A 19,363-nucleotide genomic window follows, 5' to 3' on the forward strand; every position below is an offset into this window, starting at 1 on the left:
TAGGTTCGGATTTGATTATTAACACTATGTTATTCTTTTTAGAGTTAATTGCATTTGGCACCCCTTTGATTTCAGCATGTTGCACATTGCACCTAATAGTTTTGGAATAAACACTATGCAGCCCCTTACTTTTAACCCGTAGACACTTTGCATCCTTTCCATTATCTTCTGCCGTTATCGTTAACTTTTGAAGAGGCATTTTGGGAAATTTTATTATATTTAATTAAAATCAGTCTTTTATTTAAATTTTCCGACCATCTAAACAATATTTTTCGAAAATCTATTTTTCAGTAGTCTGCAATATAATAGTGATCTGTGTCTATATCTTTATATGTAGTACTCCGTATGTGTCATAGGTAGTTTATCTTAGAGAACGAGAGTACGGATTTTTTTACTCTGAAAGGAAATCTCAAAATTAACTTATGGAACTATATTTATAAAAAGTGGGAACCTTAAAATACGTGATAAGTAGTGGTAAAGAACTATAAAGTAAGTGATACTATATATTTGTGGAGTCTTAAAATAATTCATAAAACTAAATTTTTTAGGTTCTTAAAATGCCTGTTAAACTCTCATACTTCAAGGTAAACTAGCTAAGGGTCATAAGATGACTGTATATAATGTTATGAACACATATCATATCACCATAATATTGCAGACTACCCACTATGTTTTTATAATGCTAAAAAAATAACATATTGTTAATAATCAAATCAAAACATAACGTTAGTGACAAAAAAAATCCAACGTTTTTTTAAGGAAAAAAAAAAAACCAACATTAAATTTTATTCAGAAAAAGTAAAATAAAATAATTTTTGAAATTTTTTGGAGTCTCAAAATGCGTGTCCAACTCTCGTCCTTCAAGGTAAACTACCTAGGACACTACATAAAGATATAAACACATATCAGATCGCCATTATATTGCATACTAACACTATATTTTAATAATACCAAAAAAATAACATAGTGTTAATAATCAAATCCGAACCTAACTTTAGTGACAAAAAAAAGTCCGAACCTAACATTAGTGACAAAAAAGAAAAAATTACAGTTCAGTGGTAGGTTTCTAAACAAATAATAAGTGAGCGGATCTATTTTCCCTAATTTAAACTAAAGTGTCTGGGGGTGCGTAAACGCGGCTACACCAACCGAGCCCACACTCGTGATTCCATCCGAGTCCAGTCCACCCAATCCAACGGCCACGATTCAAAGGAGGCGTAAAAACCAATGACAAAATTCGCATCCAACCAGATCCATTTCAATCCCCTCCCCCTCTCTCTACAATTCACCCCGCCCTAGAGAGAGAAATCCACCCTACCGGAAAATGATGTCATCAAACCCCGCCGCCGGAGAACTAACTCCACAGCAGCAGCAACAACAGCAACAGTGGCTGGCGATGCAGCAACAGTACCACCAACAATGGCTGGCGATGCAGCAGCATCAACAGTTGATGTACCAGCAGCAAGCGCCTCAGTTCATGCCTTATTATCAACAACAACAAGCGGCTCAGATTCAATCGTCGAGTGAGGAAAACAAGACTCTCTGGATCGGCGACTTGCAGACGTGGATGGACGAGCACTATCTCCACTCCTGCTTCGCTCCCTCCGGCGAGGTCTTTTTCGCTATTTTATTCTTTATCCAGATTATTATTTATGTGCCATTACTTTAATTTTAAGAAGAGGTTGGAATTTAGCTAGGTTTCGGAATAAGAATTACTTAGAATTGACTGCATAAATTAGAATTACTGGAAATTGACCGGATAAGTTTGACTATGTCTCGGATTGTATAAGCTTATGCTAATTAGAATTAGTGTCTGATATATTGTACATGATTACATGTTTATTATGTAATTTGTATGTTGGTTTCAAGTCATTTTCGACTTTTAAGTTAAAAAGTGTCTGTTTTAGAGTGTTTCTGTAACAAGTAAAGAGGTGACCTAAAGTTAAATATAAGTCAGAATTTGACTTAAAAGCGGGGTATTAGTAGGAAATACTTTTTTGAACAACTTATTTTATCTTAATGATTTTCCATGATAAAAGTTCATATCATCATTAATATGTATAAACAATCAAATTTATTTTATTATCACATTTATAATAACTCATAAGAGCAAGTCCAACAATGTCCTAGTTTAAGCCTTAAATATAATATAAAAATGACGTCTTAGTGATTTACGACATATTTAACTAACTTCAAGTCCAACAATGTCCTAGTTTAAGCCTTAAATATAATATAAAAATGACGTCTTAGTGATTTAGGACATATTTAACTAACTTCAACTCCAACAATGTGCCTTATCCTTAATATATTTTTAATATTTTATTATTAAAGATTTTCTTTCATCATCGAAGTACAATATAAAGTACAATATGAAGTATTTCTTGGACTTGCTCTAAGTTACTCATAATACAAAATTTCCCAAACAAACAAATTTTACCTTGCACTTATCACTATAAGCCACTTCAAGTCATAAGTTATTATTTAAAGTTCACCTAAACAGGCTCATATAATTCTGCCTCTAATTAAATGAGTTATGTATGTGTTTGAAAAATTCAGCCACCTAAATTTGAGCAAGTATATTATTTAACAGATCGAGTAGTGTTAAATTAAACTATGGTGAAAATTATGTATATATATCGTTCTGCTTGGTGCTCTATATCAAGAATAATGTCCCTAATTAACTTTTTGTTTGTTCATAAATGAATTGGAGTATTCATCTCATACCTTCCATGTGTTAATATGTTAAGGACTTAAGGTCATTCTTTTCTCCATTTTTTTCTCATCATACATACTGATTGCTGATAGAGATTGCATGCGAGGAATGTTTTCAGATCGGTTCGGGTTTCGTAAGATCCAAATCCGATCCGTTATGTCTCGGTTCGGTTTGGGTCCAGATATTAAAAATGAATGTCCAAATTTGATTCGTCGGGTTTTTTTGGATTTCGGTTTGGGTGTCATTCAGATCTTATAACAGTAATTAATTAAAAATAAATAAATCTATATTGTTGTAACAATATGACATGTAACACATTTTTTTAATGTTAAGAATACAAAAGTAGTAGCTAACAAAGGATGGTGCATTATTAAAGTTTTGGCTTTCCTAAATGTAGGTCAACGATGCAACTCACTCCTGGAGTGTAAGTTTGTTTAACTGAAAAAATAGTACTATATATATTTATTTATGTAGTAAAATATTAGCGTCAAATATATTAAATTTAATTATCAACAATTATCCAACTTATCGGTTATAACTTATAACCATTAGATTTAATTATTTGAAATATATAAGTCATGTATTATTGTTATAAAACTATGTAAGATATTAATTTTTTTAATAATTTATGATATATATGTATATGCTATCGGATTTTTTTGGACTTTGGGTTTGGATCGTGTTTGGGATGAATTTTGGGGATTCGGGTCGGGTATCGGTTCGATATGCTTAAGATCCAAATCCAGATACATACTCTTTCGGATCTGAAAAAAATCCGGATCCAAATCCAAATAATCGGGTTCGGAAATATTCAAACGGATCGGAACAGATCGGGTGTCTGTCGGGTTGAAATTGCCATCCCTATTCAGTTACATGGGTGTGGGGGTTAATTTGATGAATAGTACATTTTAACATTATGTCACTCATATGTCGATTATATGTTTTCACCTGATAGCATAGTAACCTTTCTATATTAAGGATATGTTGTTTGCAATACCTGAAATTAGCAGCCTACTGTTTGCCTTATAAGACTTTAATATATGTAAACTGAATTATGGTGCCTTCACAAAAGCAGGCTGTATCCGTAAAGCTCATTCGCAATAAGCAGACTGGTCAGTCGGAGAGATTTGGATTCATTGAGTTCCTTTCTCATGCAGCAGCAGAGAAGATCTTACAAAGCTATAATGGCACTGTAATGCCTAATACGGATCAGATGTTTCGGCTGAACTGGGCAACCTTTAGCACGGGCGAAAGGCGTCAAGATGCTGGTTCTGATCAATCTATATTTGTAGGTGATTTGGCATCAGATGTTACTGATAGTATATTGCTCGAAACATTTTCCAGCAGATACTCCACGGTCAGGGGTGCAAAAGTTGTGGTTGATACAAACACTGGTCGATCAAAAGGTTATGGTTTTGTCAGGTTCGGTGATGAAAATGAGAGATTGAGGGCCATGACTGAAATGAATGGACAGTATTGCTCTAGCAGGCCAATGCGCATAGGTGTTGCAACCCCCAAAAAGCCATCAACAACACAGCAACAGTACTCTTCACAAGGTGAATAATAGTATCTCTGTCCTATATTGTGTTTAAGTTTTTCGTAAAATTTAGTCGTAGTAGGTCATGCTCGCGTAATTCTGTCTTTTATAGTTTATGCTCTGGAGTCTGCTACTTTTTCTATTGTATCCGTGTCTCTGTTTCTTGAAGTTGGAGTTCATTATTTCATAATTTTTAGTTCTATAAACACATGGCATACTAACATCAGTGTTGGACATTTTTGATACCTGGATCTTATATAATGTTTATGTTATTTCCTTTTTGAAAATTTAAATGAAAACAGAAGTAGCTACATTCTTTACTTCTGATTTACTAGTGTTGAATGTCCTTTCTCATTCTGCACAGGTTCTGCGTATCATGTTTATTGTTTAGTGGCTTAACTTTGCTTCATTGTTTACTAATATTAAGCCACTTGAATATAGTTCCCCTGTCCTTTATATCCTTTGTACTAGAGTCTTCTGGTTTTAAGTGTATATGTTTCATACTTTTTAGCAAGTAGTTTTTTGAATCAATTCTAAATCGCCTAAGAGGTGACATCAACGTTGGTCTTTTGTTGCAAGTTGGACAGTTCTGATACTTATGTATTTCAAATTATAATATAGCGCATTTTAAAAAGAAAAGAAAAACAGACCTAGCCACTTTCCTTACTTGCGATGGATAACTGGTGCTGAACATTCTATTTCCATCTGAACCAAGAAGGTCCTGCCAATTTTGTTTTTTTGTTTTGGATTCATTTTACGTCTTTAGTGGTTTACATTTTTAAATGAGTGGAGAGGAAGAGAAAAGGATACGAACGCGTGACCTTGTCTTCAATAAGGTCATATGCCTTAACCTATAAGAATCAGCATTGAGGCTCTCCTGTATCAAATCTCTAGGAAATATTTTACCTGCATTGATTAGCTGTGAGGATTACATGAATTATTATATATTATTATATTATTATTATTATTATTATTATTATTATTATTGTCATTATTATATATATATATATATATATATATTTTTTTTTTTTTTTTGGGGAAGGGGAGGGGCAGCTAGGATATTTAAAGAAGTCTCTACTAAAGAAATCATCCCTCAATTTCAAGAAATGAAAACTAAAAGAATTCCATTAGTAACTTATTTTTGAGGAATATTTTTGTGCATGTCTGTAACCTTTTTGGCTTGTGTTCCCTTCTACAAACTTTCTGGATTTTCGGAGATCAAACCTTTAACTGATAAAAGTTAGCATCGAGACTGTCCAATTTTAAATCTGTAGGCAATATTTTTCATATTGATTCTAATTATTTGTTAGCTGTTATTTTGGCCGGTGGTGCTGCTGCAAATGCTGGTCTCACTCAAGGCTCACAGTCTGATGGTGATACATCCAACACAACAGTGAGTCTTGCTTTTCCTTGTCGAGGTTTTTTTTTTTCCTGCTTTATTAACCCTGTTTATTCTCTTAGGTATTTGTGGGAGGGCTTGATTCTGATGTAGGTGATGAAGAGCTTAGGCATACCTTTTCCCAATTTGGTGAGGTCATTTCAGTAAAAATACCAATTGGGAAAGGATGTGGTTTTGTACAATTTGCTGACAGGTATTTCCTCTACATTTTGAGACCTTGTATGTATTATTACTGAGAGGTAATTGCATATCGCACCCCCTAACTATCATTCAAAAACGATATTGTACCCATACTTTGAGAAACTCAACTCGCAACCCTTATCTTTACATTTCAAGAACGATACGCACCCCCCTCCGTTAAATTCCATTAAAATACTCCCTCCGTCTCAATTTACATGTCCTTTTTGTTTTTCGAGGAGTTAAATTGACTAATTTTTGAAAAACTATTAGAAAATATTTATTTATTATTTTAGAAAATAGAAAGTTACATATTAAAATGGACTAGATTTACTTTTTGATGATATTTTTTTGAAATTTTTGTTTAATTAAGCTATCCCCAAGTCAAAATGATTTTACAAAGTCAAAAATGTTTGATATGTAAAATCATTTGATATCATCAAGTCAAAATGATTTTAAAAAGTCAAAAGATTTAAAATCATCAAAAAGTAAACAAAATTTGATATGTAAAATCATTTGATATGTAAAATCATTTTGACTTGGGGATAGCTTAATTAAACAAAAATTTTAGAAAAAATATCATCAAAAAGTAAATCTAGTCTATTTTAATATGTAACTTTCTATTTCCTAAAATAATAAATAAATATTTTCAAATAATTGGTCAAACATAAGTCAATTTGACCTCTCGAAAAGCAAAAGGGACATGTAAATGGAGGCAGGGGGAGTATTTTAACGGAAGTTAATGGAATTTAACGGAGGGGGGTGCGTATTGTTCTTGAAACGTAAAGATAGGGGGTGAGAGTTGAGTTTCTCAAAGTATGGGTACAATATCGTTTTTGAACGATAGTTAAGGGGTGCGATATGCAATTACCTCTTATTACTGATGATTTGCATTAATTTTGTCTTATAAATTATATATGTCCTTTTATCTTTTCCTGACTATGATTATCCTGAATTTTGTGAACATAGAAATTGCTTTATTAAGGCGAGACATTTCCCAGATTAAGTTAAATATGTTGTTTCTTTAATCATAAAGTAAGGTATTAATGATACATAGAGCAGGTGTCCTGATAACCATGGAATGATGTTCCTCTTCTTCCTGTCTTATATATACAGATCTAGTGCTGAGGTCTCGATCGAACAAATTAATGGGACAGTTATTGGCAAGCAGACAGTTCGTCTATCTTGGGGTCGTAATCCTGGGAACAAGCAGGTAGGGTTGTTGTTTATTTGATCTATTGGTTTACACCATCATGTAAAATTTAGAGGCAGATCAATTACTAAATATTTTAGGGAAAATATATTGAAACGTCCTTGAACTATTCCACTTTTATTCGATAGGTCCCTGAACAAAAGATTCCCCAAACCGGGTCCTTTAACTTTTCAAAATTTTGTATCAAGTCCTTCCGTTAAGTAGATTCTAACGGACGTTAGAATCTTTGCTGACATGGCGACACGTCACCAGCTGATCCACCAGAATTTTTTTGACATGGCGACACATCACCAGATGATTTGTACATACTGCCATCATCATTCTCACTCTCTCCAGCACAATCTTCACTCCACTCTTGTGCCAATACATTTTAAACACTTTATAACCAAGATCACTTCGAACATACTTTTGAAGTATGAAAATAGATAACACATCTAATTTCTGATTAAAAACATACTCGACCTTACCTCCATTGTAGTATTTGATGCCACGCTCTTGCACGATCTCACTTCCGTGATGAATGTACAAGGTGATTTCGGCCTTCATGTCTGTGAATAGATGTCGAGATAGTTTGTGATGATAGTATGTATTTAGTGTAGTGCGTTTGTGTATAGAAGTTGCCCAATCTAATTTACTGATTAAGAACCCTAATTCCTTTTAATGGAACCCTAAAACCCTTTTGTAGATTGAAAGAAATGGGTGAATCGGGAGATATAAACGTGTTTATAAACTCACATGCAGGGCATGTGACTTGTTTTTTAAATTTAATTTCATTTTAATTTCATTTTTCTTTTAATATATGTACAATCAGCGCCATGTCAGCGATGGATCAGCATTAGTCGTCGCCACATCAGCAAGATTCTAACGTCCGTTAGAATCTACTTAACGGAAGGACTTGATACAAAATTTTGAAAAGTTAAAGGACCCGATTTGGGGAATCTTTTGTTCAGGGACCTATCGAATAAAAGTGGAATAGTTCAAGGACGTTTCAATATATTTTCCCAATATTTTAAAATATGATCGCAAAAACATCTCATTGAATATTCTCCATTCTAAAATTGTTACAAGCAATTCCCATCAATCATACTGTTATACATAAGAATAGCTTGATTTCTATTTTAACTTTAGTAAAATATTATTATATTAATGCTAATCCTCACTCCAACTACTTGCCACGTTTCATCTACAATTTTTTAAAACTTCTACTTATTATTGAATATATGCACTGTATAGCCCATGGTTCGTCTCTGTGGTTTTGATAAAAGCCCCCCTCCCCTGAACCCCCAAAGAAAATACCCCTAATCTACCCACAAAGTTTAATGTAGCCCCAGAAATTGGTATGGAGTCGTGGCTTGATTTTGGGCTTGGACACCAGTCATCACCTTAAGGGATCATTTGGTTCATGAGAATTTGGAATGAGGTATGGGTTTTGTCTATTCCAAACCCGTATTTGGTGTTTGGTTGGAAAAAAAATAAAATTTCAACCCATACTTCAAACCCCTATGATATTGGTTTTTGATACGTAAATGGGGAGGTGGGTATGAGATGGAGGTATAAGAATCAATTTATTTTTTGATTTTTTGTCTCTATTTAAGGAATTAAATATTGATGTTTTATACAAGAATAATCAATGATGCAAAAATATATAATAATAATAATTATATTAATAATTTTAATTAATATAAATTAATAATTTATTTTTTTTAAAAAACAATGAATATATTGATTCTAGCACTCAACCAAACACATGATATCATATATGATACCTTAAACTCATACCATCCTAACCCGATTCCTCATTCCAATCTCATATCACTTCGCAAACCATACGACCCCTAAGGGACTTGTGAAACTTATCAAGATGATCAATAAACAATAAACAATTCAAACACTCTGCTTTTCTTATTATGTTCGAAGGAGTCCTGTTTTAAAATCTTTTGTTTATCATATATTCTGTGGCAGTTTAGAGGTGAATCTGGTAATCAATGGAATGGGAACTCTTACGGAAAGCAAGGATACAACGGTTATCAGGATCCAAACATGTATGGTGGTGCTGCTACAGCTTATGGGGCGTCAACAAATGGGTATGGAAATCAATAACAGCCTGAAAGATGATATGGGTTGGTGGTACTAGTTTGCGAGATCGAACTTAGGAGGGATATGAGGCTTGAGGGATATGTTTCAAGACTAAAATATGTACTACTATGCTAAATTTTGCAGCTGGATATAGTTTCATATTAATTTTCTATTACTTTTTCAGACCTTTATTTACTATTAACAACATAGGCTAGGATTTTGGGGGTGAGGCTGATTTTATTAATTTTTTTTACAATGCATTAGATGTTTAAGTACCGACTTAAGATTAATGACCTTTGGCCATAAGGAAGTTAGGAGCTAAGCTACTTCCCCGTTTTTGCAACACTATTAACAAAGTAGTTACAGTAGTATGAAGGCAACTGCTCATGCTCCATTTGGCTTAAAGGGCAGAAATTGTGAATGAAATGAAATTTTTGCACTATTCTGTTCTGAACTATTTGCAAATTTCTCGATGCTCTTTCCTAAATTAGTACTTTCCAGCTCTGTTTACAACTGTGTGACTCTGCACTTATATTCTTCAGTCTTCACTCTTCTCACTTTCTCCGTTCGCTTCTATACTAATACTATCATTATATTCTTCTATATCATCATAATCATTAGATCAAACAAGAGCATTTCTAATTTAAGGTAGAAAAGGGTTAAAGTAGGATCAGTGTTTTTAAGGAGGAAAGCAAAATCTTAAATATGTAAGAGAAGATTGGCTCGTGAAGTCATATCAATCGAGAAAGTGATACTCTATCGACATATGTGATCAAGATAACCTGTATATCAATATCATGTTAAATGTCATGAGATGGCCACAGGGCCGGGTTTCCAGGCCGATGCCTGGTTCCGGCTCACCTTGCACAGGCCGGTTCATCGCGCATTTGACTGTTTAACATGATGGCTGGTTGAGCGGCTGTTCGCATGTTCCCTGTTTCTTTATGACCATGTACATGTAGGCACGTACTATAATAAGCAAAGTATTCAATTGGGTTTCAGATCAGAAGCTGTGAGAGCTGGCATTCTCAGCTTCTTAAAAGTGTTTCTACTTCTTTACACAAACGGATCAAGAGAAGCAGAAGCAAGAAACAACTTCTGCTTCTCTCAACCAAACAGGCCCATAATAAGCAAAGTATTCAATTGGGTTTCAGACCATCTCCGGTGAAAAGCTCAAGTCCAAGTTTTTTATGGGTCTCATTTTTGATCCAAATAAGCAAAAGTTGGTTTTCCCCTTAACTTGTTTTAACTGCTCCAATGCAAAAGCCTAAGTCCACGTTTTAATAGGCCTTATCCATTTACTTTATATACTATTATATTTAATAAGCACTAGATATTAATTTTTTTTACTTAATAATAACAAATTAAATTAAATGATAAACAATTATTCAAAAAACAAAAGACATAATTAAAAACACTCATATGAAAGCATGATAAAAAAACACATTACGAGAATAAGAAAAACATAAAATTGAAGACATCACATAGGGTTGCGCTCAAGAGAGAATCGTTCCTTAAAATAGAACCATAGAACCACTAAGGTTCTGCTGCAGAACCCCAAATTTTAAATAGATTTTTAGGATCTAAATCTAAATACATGTTTTTTTTCATGTTTTTTCATCGTTGTGTGTGTTCAAAAATAATTTTAAAATATAATACATAGATATTGACATTTTTTGCATGTGAAGTTATGCTGCTGAACCCTAACTAATACTAGAAATAAGATAAGGATTCTATGAGTTCTCTCTCTAATGGTTTTCTCTTGAACATGACCCATATTACATATTATATAAGTTAATGATTATTATGAAATTGCGAGATATGCTCAATTAAATTAGCTTGTAATTGGCGATGTTTCTGTCTGTCACGAATTCGAACATTGTTTTGGATATATCTTTCGTAAGGGGCAAAATATTCTTCCTCTAGGTTTGGTTGTGATAAACCTTTTGTTGCATCATCATAACTTGACAGAGGACCGAATGGGGTAGCATATGTGTCTCTCTCATCTTCGACAATCATATTATGTAATATGATACACGCTCTAGCAAGATCTCCTTTGTCCCAAAATCATGCTGGACCACGTATAATTGCAAATTGTGACTGTAGCTCACCAAATGCCCGTTCTACATCTTTCCGTTGGCCTTTTTGATATTTTGAGAATAATCTTCTTTTATCACCTTGGGGACGTGGAATCGTTTTAACAAATATTGCCCATTCAGGATATATTCCATCTCTTAAATAATATCCCATATTATAGTCGTTACCGTTAACATTGTATTGTACTTCAGGAGCACGACCTTCTAGCACTTCTGTTAGGATTTGTGGGTGATAGACAGCAGTCAACTTAACATTTTCACTTACTTAGATTTTATCTAAGTAGAACATATTGTCACAGTCAGAGTATGTCTTTATAGTGTCTTTTTATTACTGTCAATTGTAATACTTGTATACTTGGAAGAAGTTCAATTCACATTGTTCATGCCCCAAGACGCGAAGATAAATGACAGCAAGAATAAAGGACTACTATTGTCAAGATGGTTGACAGCAATACTACACAAGGCAGACAGTTGCAAGGTCAAGACAACAAGTTTGTATACGACAGCAACATTGGCTGAAGCTCTGCAGACAGCAAGTTTTCGCTCGCATGACAGCAGAACATTGGCGTTCCTCCCTAAAGCGTACTCAGGAAGCCATTGTCATCCCAATCATTGTTCGACAGCAAGTTCTAGTGTCCTTACGTCACTTTTATCGGAGATCTTGAATTGGATTTGATTCCACATCAAGTCAATCCTGTGGCAGATAAAGATGTTCAACTTTAGGATTGCTGTAGAAAAGATGTTCAGTAGCAGACCTACCAAACCTATAGCTTGAAGCTCAAGAATACACAAAGTCGTGGATAGCTACCTGGAAAGGAGACAAGTCACTATTTATTCACTTCTGTTATGCTCAAAATAGTATGTACCTAGGTTGCTTTTCATATAATGTAACAAATGTTGATTAGCATTTTAGGAATGTCACATGGGCTGTAATCTTAAAGTAGCCGCAAAAGCAAAAGTCTACTTTATAGATCTGATGAACCCGTGGTGGCCAAGTTAGGTTTAAACTCAGATATAAGTATAGGAAACATAACTTGAGCCTGAGTGTGATTGCAAGAAGATCAAACAGAGAACACACCAAGGGAGTGAAACACAAGTGTATTCCTTGAGATAACCGAAGCTCAAGAAACTTTTTCTTGAGGCTGTAGCAAAACAATAAAATGAAATAAACAATTTATTTTGTGAAGTTAAACTATAAGTGTTCATAACATAGTTTGTATCTTTCTCTACTGATCCATTTAAATCTTTAATTAGTTGTTGAATTAAGATTTGAATTTATCAGTATTGCATTCAACCCCCCTTCTGCAATACATTCAAGGACCAACAACTTCATCGAATACTGGTGACCGATCTAACACATTTATATCATTGTTGAAACCAGCAACTCTGAAAAATGCATGCCAAATCCATGGATCCGATGAGGCAACTGACTCGAGAAAAATTGTTGGAACCCCTTTGTGACCACTCACAAACATTCCTTTCCATGCTTTAGGACTATTTTTCCATTGCCAATGCATGCAATCAATACTTCCCATCATGCCGGGAAATCCACGATCTTCACCCATCTTTAGTAGACGTTGAACATCATTTGAGTTTGGCTTTCGCAAGTACTTGCTCTCAAATATAAAAATAACACTCGTCACAAATTTTTCAAGCACTCAATCACGGTTGATTCACCGATACGCACATAATCATCAACAACATCTGCAGATACTCTATATGCCAACATACGCATGGTCGCCGTACATATTTGTAAAGGTGAAAGCCCTTTTCTTCCTAGTGCATCAACTCTTCGCTGAAAATATGGATCCAAATTTGAAAGAGCATCCATGATATGAGGAAAAATATGTCTTCTCATTCGAAACCTTCTTCGGAATATCTCAAGAGGATACACTGGATTTTCTGAAAAATAATTCTTTACTAAACGATTGTGGGCTGATTCATGATCTCTGTTTATTCTCCTTTGTTGTGTGGATGATGAGCCTTCTCTATAAAGTTGATGAAAGAGTTGTAACCGACGTTCTTCCATTGAATTGTCTTGTAACAACTCTTCAACAATTTTCTCTGCCTCATTGGGAAGTGGGGGATGAAGACCAGAGAGGACCTTGCTTGGTATTTTGGCGGGTTATCCTCATTGGGGAGCTTGTAGGATCTTCTGAAAGATATCTCTTGGAAGGCTCTAAATCGGTAGTCTGGTGGATTGTCCTCATCGGGGGTAGGGACACATCCTTGCATCTTAGACAAGTCATGGAGCGGCGGCTATGTCGAGTTAGGGAGAATGTGAATCCGAGTGAGAATAAAAAAACCCTAAACCGACCGACATCCTTCGGGCCCATGACTAGGCCTCACTGTAATGGGACCCTTCCAAGAAGGCGATTGAATGGGAAATCAAATCCTAATAACTTTCTTAGACGATTAGAACTACTTATGACTTGATCTCCTATAAAAAAGAGTACGTAGGCACATTATAGACATTGACAATTCTTTAGCGCGAGAGGCTTGTGTATATCCTAGTTTTCTTTTCAATCATGAACCCTAACCTACAATCTCAGTCACCACTATACGCATCAACACCCACGATTCTTTACAGATTTTGATTCTAATAACAATCTTAATCTTGTTAACTCCCAAATTTCTCCATTAACACAATGTAAAAAAAAAGGGTTAAATATTAAACTGGTCACTGAAGTGGAGGTCATGTATCACTTCGCTCACTGATCTTAACGGGGTATCATTTCAATCATTAAAGTCACAATAAATATCAATCAAGTACCTCAAAATTTTAGTTCAAGGAGTAAAAATATTATTTATAGAGTTTTACATATTTTTTTTGAATGCTACCACAACCAAGTAAAAGGTTTTGACTTCTAGTTGTTCTTGAAATTGTGAATCACTAAATTAGATTGAAATGGATAATGATAATTTTGAACTCGAAGATTTCAATTTTTTTGTCTCCATAGAACATGCTCCCATTCTAATACTTTTAATATAGTATTGCAAAAGACATGGGGTCCACCTGAAAGATAAAATGATATATAACTTTGTTTCTACTGCAAAACAAATAACATTTAATTAAAAACTGTATCTTATACTTTTTTGTCCCCCTTTTTCTTTAAATTTGAATAAGGGACTTGACACACATTTTAAAACTGCATAATTTCATGTATTATTCGAATTTTTTCTGCTTCTAAGTAAAAATATGAAACTATGTTTTATATATATCTTAAATACACGTAAAGTAGTGAAATAAAACTGTAAAAAAGTTAATGGGATGGAGAGAGTATGTACCATGATATCACAAAAACTAGATTTAAAATAATTGATATGATCACATTTTAGAATAAGCTAATACTAATATTTTAAAATAAACGATAAGGATAAATATGAAAAGGACTAAATTTTATTTTAAATAAAAATAAATAATTTTTTTTACCTACCAAACCCTTTTACTCTCTTTTTCTCTAAGCGTCGCCTTTATATGAACTCCATAGCCACGTGGCATTCATAGGTTTTTGTCCGATGGAAAGCCCAAAACTCTTTTATTTATTTTATTCGATTTGTTTTTTCAATAATCTTCCTCTTCGGGGAAGGATTTCTATCCTTTTAATTAAGTTTGTTTTTTTTTCTAGATCTAAATCATTGGAACTTCTAGTTTACTTTTATCTTCGATTCAAACGGACCTTATCAGATTAGAGAGTTATTCGCCTATCTTGTGATTTTGATTATTAGATCTAAGTTTTTTTGATTTTTATTTGTTTCCAGTTTGCTTTTATTTCCAGGTTGTTTCTTTTCTTGATGAGGTTTGTTTTTACTTCGTAATTATAAGCGGGGTTTTGATTTGGTGATGAAATTTTTTATGAAATCGTAGTTCTGACCGATTGGTCAAACAACTACTCCATCGGGACATGATGAAGAGAATACCAATTATTCAACAAGAATGTATGAAATTTGTACTTAGTATTTATATATACATCATCTTAAAAATATTGTTTAACTTTCAATTTATTAGAACATGCGATTATAATTTGATCATCGATATGGATGCCGTATGACTCTTTATTATATTAACATATTTATTTAAAAAAAATTAAAAATAAATAACTACATATGAAAACAAAAAGAGAACAAGGAACCTACCAAACCCCCTTCCGCACATCATAAGCTTCATAAATAAGTAACTTATTCCAAAACAATATCTAAATATTTCTATTTATAGAAAACATAAATTATTAATATAAAAAATATTATAGAAATATAAAATTTTTGTCCCATAAATCCTAAAAGGGAGGACCTGTGCCCAGCTTAATCAAACCAACTTGGCTAGTGCAACTCTTATCATCACGGGACACACATATTTTATTAGTGAATAATCGAGACAATGACTAATCATCTACATATAATCATGTGTTTAAAACATGCTCATCCACAACCACAACTCCTTGAATGAAAGAATAATCTCTGTTTGGAATGATTCTTTCTCTTTTACAGGTCACATAACTCATTTGCATCTGAAAGGGAATAAGCAGCATGTGAAATTAGGTGTCAAAATTCCAAGAAGTTGTAAGATGAAAGCATATTATATGGTCAAACATAATCTAAGGAAGAAAGAATGGTTTTCTTCCTAGTGCTTGATTCTTGCTTGTATGTTTCTACACCAGTCTTTGAGAATCTTGTTTATGAGACCAACTTTCTGCACATATCTTCAGCATAAAGCAAAAAGCCAATATATATTCCATGTAACTTATCCATTCTAGATTGCCAACTTCTAACAAAAGAAAGCTGACTGTTAAGGACCTAAAAGAGGCCATCAATATGATTGCTAAATTTTGAACCTCAAACATCATCCCTGATAATTTGTAATGATCAATTGCATAAATCTACTACGCACACGTTCATGTCTCCTCTGAGCCTTGAACACTCACCCTGCTGTCGACCATAAAGGAGAATATATACCTCATCAAATGTTCTAGAAGTAAATAATTGTTGAACTTCAATTATCAAGATAGATAAATGAAATTAATTAAATAACACACCAAAATATCAGGGAAAGCGTAAATTCTTCATTTTCTATCAAACATGAAGCACTAAATTTCTGGGACATTGCAAAGTTCAACTTGTAGCAAGCAGTACAAAAATCCCAGAAAGGAGAGGAAGGGAAACATACATAAACTTTTAAGAGGGCTGAAGTTGAAGTATTAAAAAGAGTGCTCAGTGTTCATGGTATGTCCATCATCAGCAGAAACATTGCAACTGGATTATTTTATGCTAAAACCATGAAACAAAAGTATAATTTAAAACATCGGAGCTGTGAACTACCTCTGCTAAACTTCACAGCTCTGTAATTTGTATAGTATATAATTAAAAGCTTTACTACTCTCCCGTGTATGATTTATCTGCAAAATTTATGGCAAATATAATTATACATCAGAGTTGATGGAAGTTTGAATCCATGTTTTGCAGCAATAGCTCTGGGACTTATCATCTTCATCATCATCCATGCTATCGGTTTTTACAGTCGAAGTTCCTCCGGTGGTTTCAGTTAATTGAAGTGGACCCTGGGGAGAACCAGACTGCGACATGCTCTGCTTTGCAGATTCACTGTACTGGTCTTTACACGACCAAAGCCTTCCCAGAGCAGATGCAGCTGGTCCATTTGCAGGGGTGGGGGTTGTACCAGATGGTACTTTACGAGTGTGAAGTCGGTATTTCTGCATTGTAAGAAAGCCACTTAACATCACTGGTAATTTAAATTATATGTTAGAATAAGTGTCCAGACAAATACTTACTTGCAAATGACTCTTGACTTCGTCGTTAGTAAGATCATCAACCTGGATAAGTTCTCTAATCTGTTTTGGAGTTGCTACTGCGAGAGAACAAACAAAAAAAATCAGATTAATAAATGTATTATATATCTCTGTTATGCAAACAAGTCAAATATAGCTAATATAGTTAAAGGATGATCAATATATCTTGATCTAATTTACATAATAGTTAAAGTCTAACATACATAGTGCATACAACTATGGATATGTTGAGCTACTGAGAAATTCTGCAGAGCCAACTTCGTACTGCAATTTTGAACCTTAACATGATTTTTTCTAATCCAATATCGAACTTTCGACTATTTTTTCATCTCAATAGAGTAGAGGAAATTCTGTACAAGGATATAATCCTATATTTCAAATTTAAGTCCTCATATCATGAACAAGTGGTATATAAAAGAATCTAGTATGTCATATACAAAATGATTCAATGAAACCACTAATAACTTTCACAATTTTTTTTACTGCAAGTTTATATGAGCTGAAGACTGTGTTAAACAATGATGAGCTGTAAGACAATTTTATTAATAAATTGCAAATTCTAACCTTGCGAACCTCCAAGTTGTTGCAGGGCCGTGACAAAGCGTATATGCAAATCTTGGGACCAACACCGTCTTCGTTTCCTACCAGTTTGTTGCTTCAATGGCTCTAAACTAGTCGTTGATATGGATTGAGCCTTAGGACTAAAATAAGATACAGCTCTGCTAGTACTGGATTTTGAACACATAACACTAGATACCAATCCTTTACTCAGGGTATTAATTCCCGGAATAAGCAGAGAAAGTCTGGGAATAGGGGACTCTTCCAGATCCTTCTTCTTTGCCAACATTAGGAAAGTCGGGTAACCCTTAAATGGTACAAATCCTCTTCTTTCTATACCACTTCTATATGGTTTATATAAATTTTTTGTAGCTGCAACACTTTCTTGCACAGAATCCTAAATGATACAAACTAAAGTGTAAGCCACACTGCTATGCACAACTAGTACACAAACACAAGAAAGACCGAGTTATGTTTTTTTATGTTATACCTTATTAATCTCCACTAGGTTCTTTTCTTTTGAATTAAATTTAGAATTATGAGTTTCAGAATGATTCCAGAGCTGCATAGAACTCATCCAATTCTTCTTATCTCCACTATCTTTGTCCGTTTCAACTTCATAACAGCCCTTCTTTAATGGTATAAATTCTTTCAATACTGTTTTATTATTTGATTTCTTACACTGCATTATCTCCTCCTTCAATGCAACAATTGCTGCAAAACCACAGATCATCCAACATTGTTACAAAAATAACTAAACCAAAATCAGGAAAACAGCCAAACCGAAAATCACATTCAAGAATCACACTTATCTAAACCTCGGAGACATGAACAATCAAATTAACTGATTATCAAGAACCCGATTTCCATAAACAATACAATCCAAAACAAGCACATACACTAATCATATAACCTAACATTCTAGAACCATTTCAATATTCATTTTGTATGGTGAACATTCAAAACACACACACAAACTGAAATATTCGAAGAAACACAGCCATTCATCAGACAATCAAAACATTCCAAACCCATTTTTTTCAGCTTGTCAAACAAACATCTACACCAATCCACACACTAATTCACAGATAACAAAAACACAGTAAAATACAAGATGATCAAAACAAACCAATAACAAAAAAACACCAACCATCATTAACAAAAAGCACAGTAAGAGGAAGCTCCGTTTTAAAAGCATCAATCTTTATGATCTCATCTTGCAATCTCTGAATAATATCATTCAGCTTGTCTATTTGATCAGATATATTACACACATCACCCAAAAGGTCAGTGATTGTATTGGGTGCATTAAAAATGGGTCTTGTTTTCAAGCTCAGTTGTTGAGAATTAAAAATCATCTTGTTGAAATTGATAGAAAAGAATGAGGGCTTTTCAGATCTTGGGTGGATTAGAGTGTGAGAAAAAAAGTGAAAATGTGTGTGTGTGTGTGTGTGTGAGACATGAGAGGGATAGAGGAAGAAGGGGATGAAAAAAATCGAGAGAGACAAGGTTACTTGTAGACAAGGAGAGAATCAAAGAATCAAAATATTAGGACTGAGATGTAAAGATTCTTTCGGACAATGTCGTTTTTAACGTACACTCCGATATATTCTTATATTATTATGCTCCCATACAATTGGCTTTAAATACTCCATTGTCCCAATCATTTTTTACCTTTTTTTGTCTTATTTAATTCTTTACAGTTCAAAATTCGGTTTTATGGTGTGCCCATGAGCACATGCTAAACACTAAAATCTATGAATTTGGATGATTTTGATTGGCTTATATAC

The 19,363-nt window shown here is 33.8% G+C and overlaps 2 protein-coding genes across 4 annotated transcripts; one reads left to right on the forward strand and one right to left on the reverse strand.

Annotated features, from left to right (window-relative positions):
- Positions 1 to 1,138: 1,138 nt before the first annotated feature.
- Positions 1,139 to 9,298, forward strand: LOC108204890 (polyadenylate-binding protein RBP47). 3 transcript variants are annotated; one of them, XM_017374552.2, is made up of 6 exons: positions 1,139 to 1,612; positions 3,789 to 4,269; positions 5,609 to 5,643; positions 5,712 to 5,842; positions 6,943 to 7,039; positions 9,002 to 9,298. In XM_017374552.2, the coding sequence occupies exons 1-6, from the start codon at positions 1,325 to 1,327 to the stop codon at positions 9,137 to 9,139; spliced, it is 1,170 nt and encodes a 389-aa protein (XP_017230041.1). In that variant the 5' UTR covers positions 1,139 to 1,324; the 3' UTR covers positions 9,140 to 9,298. The 3 variants fall into 3 exon arrangements, with proteins under 3 accessions (XP_017230041.1, XP_017230042.1, XP_017230040.1); XM_017374553.2 differs by having other exon boundaries at positions 1,231 to 1,612; positions 5,561 to 5,643; positions 9,007 to 9,187; XM_017374551.2 differs by having other exon boundaries at positions 1,233 to 1,612; positions 5,561 to 5,643.
- A 7,330-nt stretch (positions 9,299 to 16,628) lies between these two features.
- Positions 16,629 to 18,931, reverse strand: LOC108219588 (transcription factor HHO6). Its single transcript, XM_017393103.1, has 5 exons — positions 18,724 to 18,931; positions 18,064 to 18,287; positions 17,580 to 17,970; positions 16,998 to 17,074; positions 16,629 to 16,919 (listed from the first exon to the last, which is right to left on the reverse strand). Exons 1-5 carry the CDS (start codon positions 18,929 to 18,931, stop codon positions 16,629 to 16,631), a joined length of 1,191 nt encoding a protein of 396 aa, XP_017248592.1.
- Between the last annotated feature and the right edge of the window lie 432 nt (positions 18,932 to 19,363).

Source organism: Daucus carota, chromosome 1 (assembly GCF_001625215.2).
Source record: "Daucus carota subsp. sativus chromosome 1, DH1 v3.0, whole genome shotgun sequence".
Classification (NCBI taxonomy): domain Eukaryota; kingdom Viridiplantae; phylum Streptophyta; class Magnoliopsida; order Apiales; family Apiaceae; genus Daucus; species Daucus carota.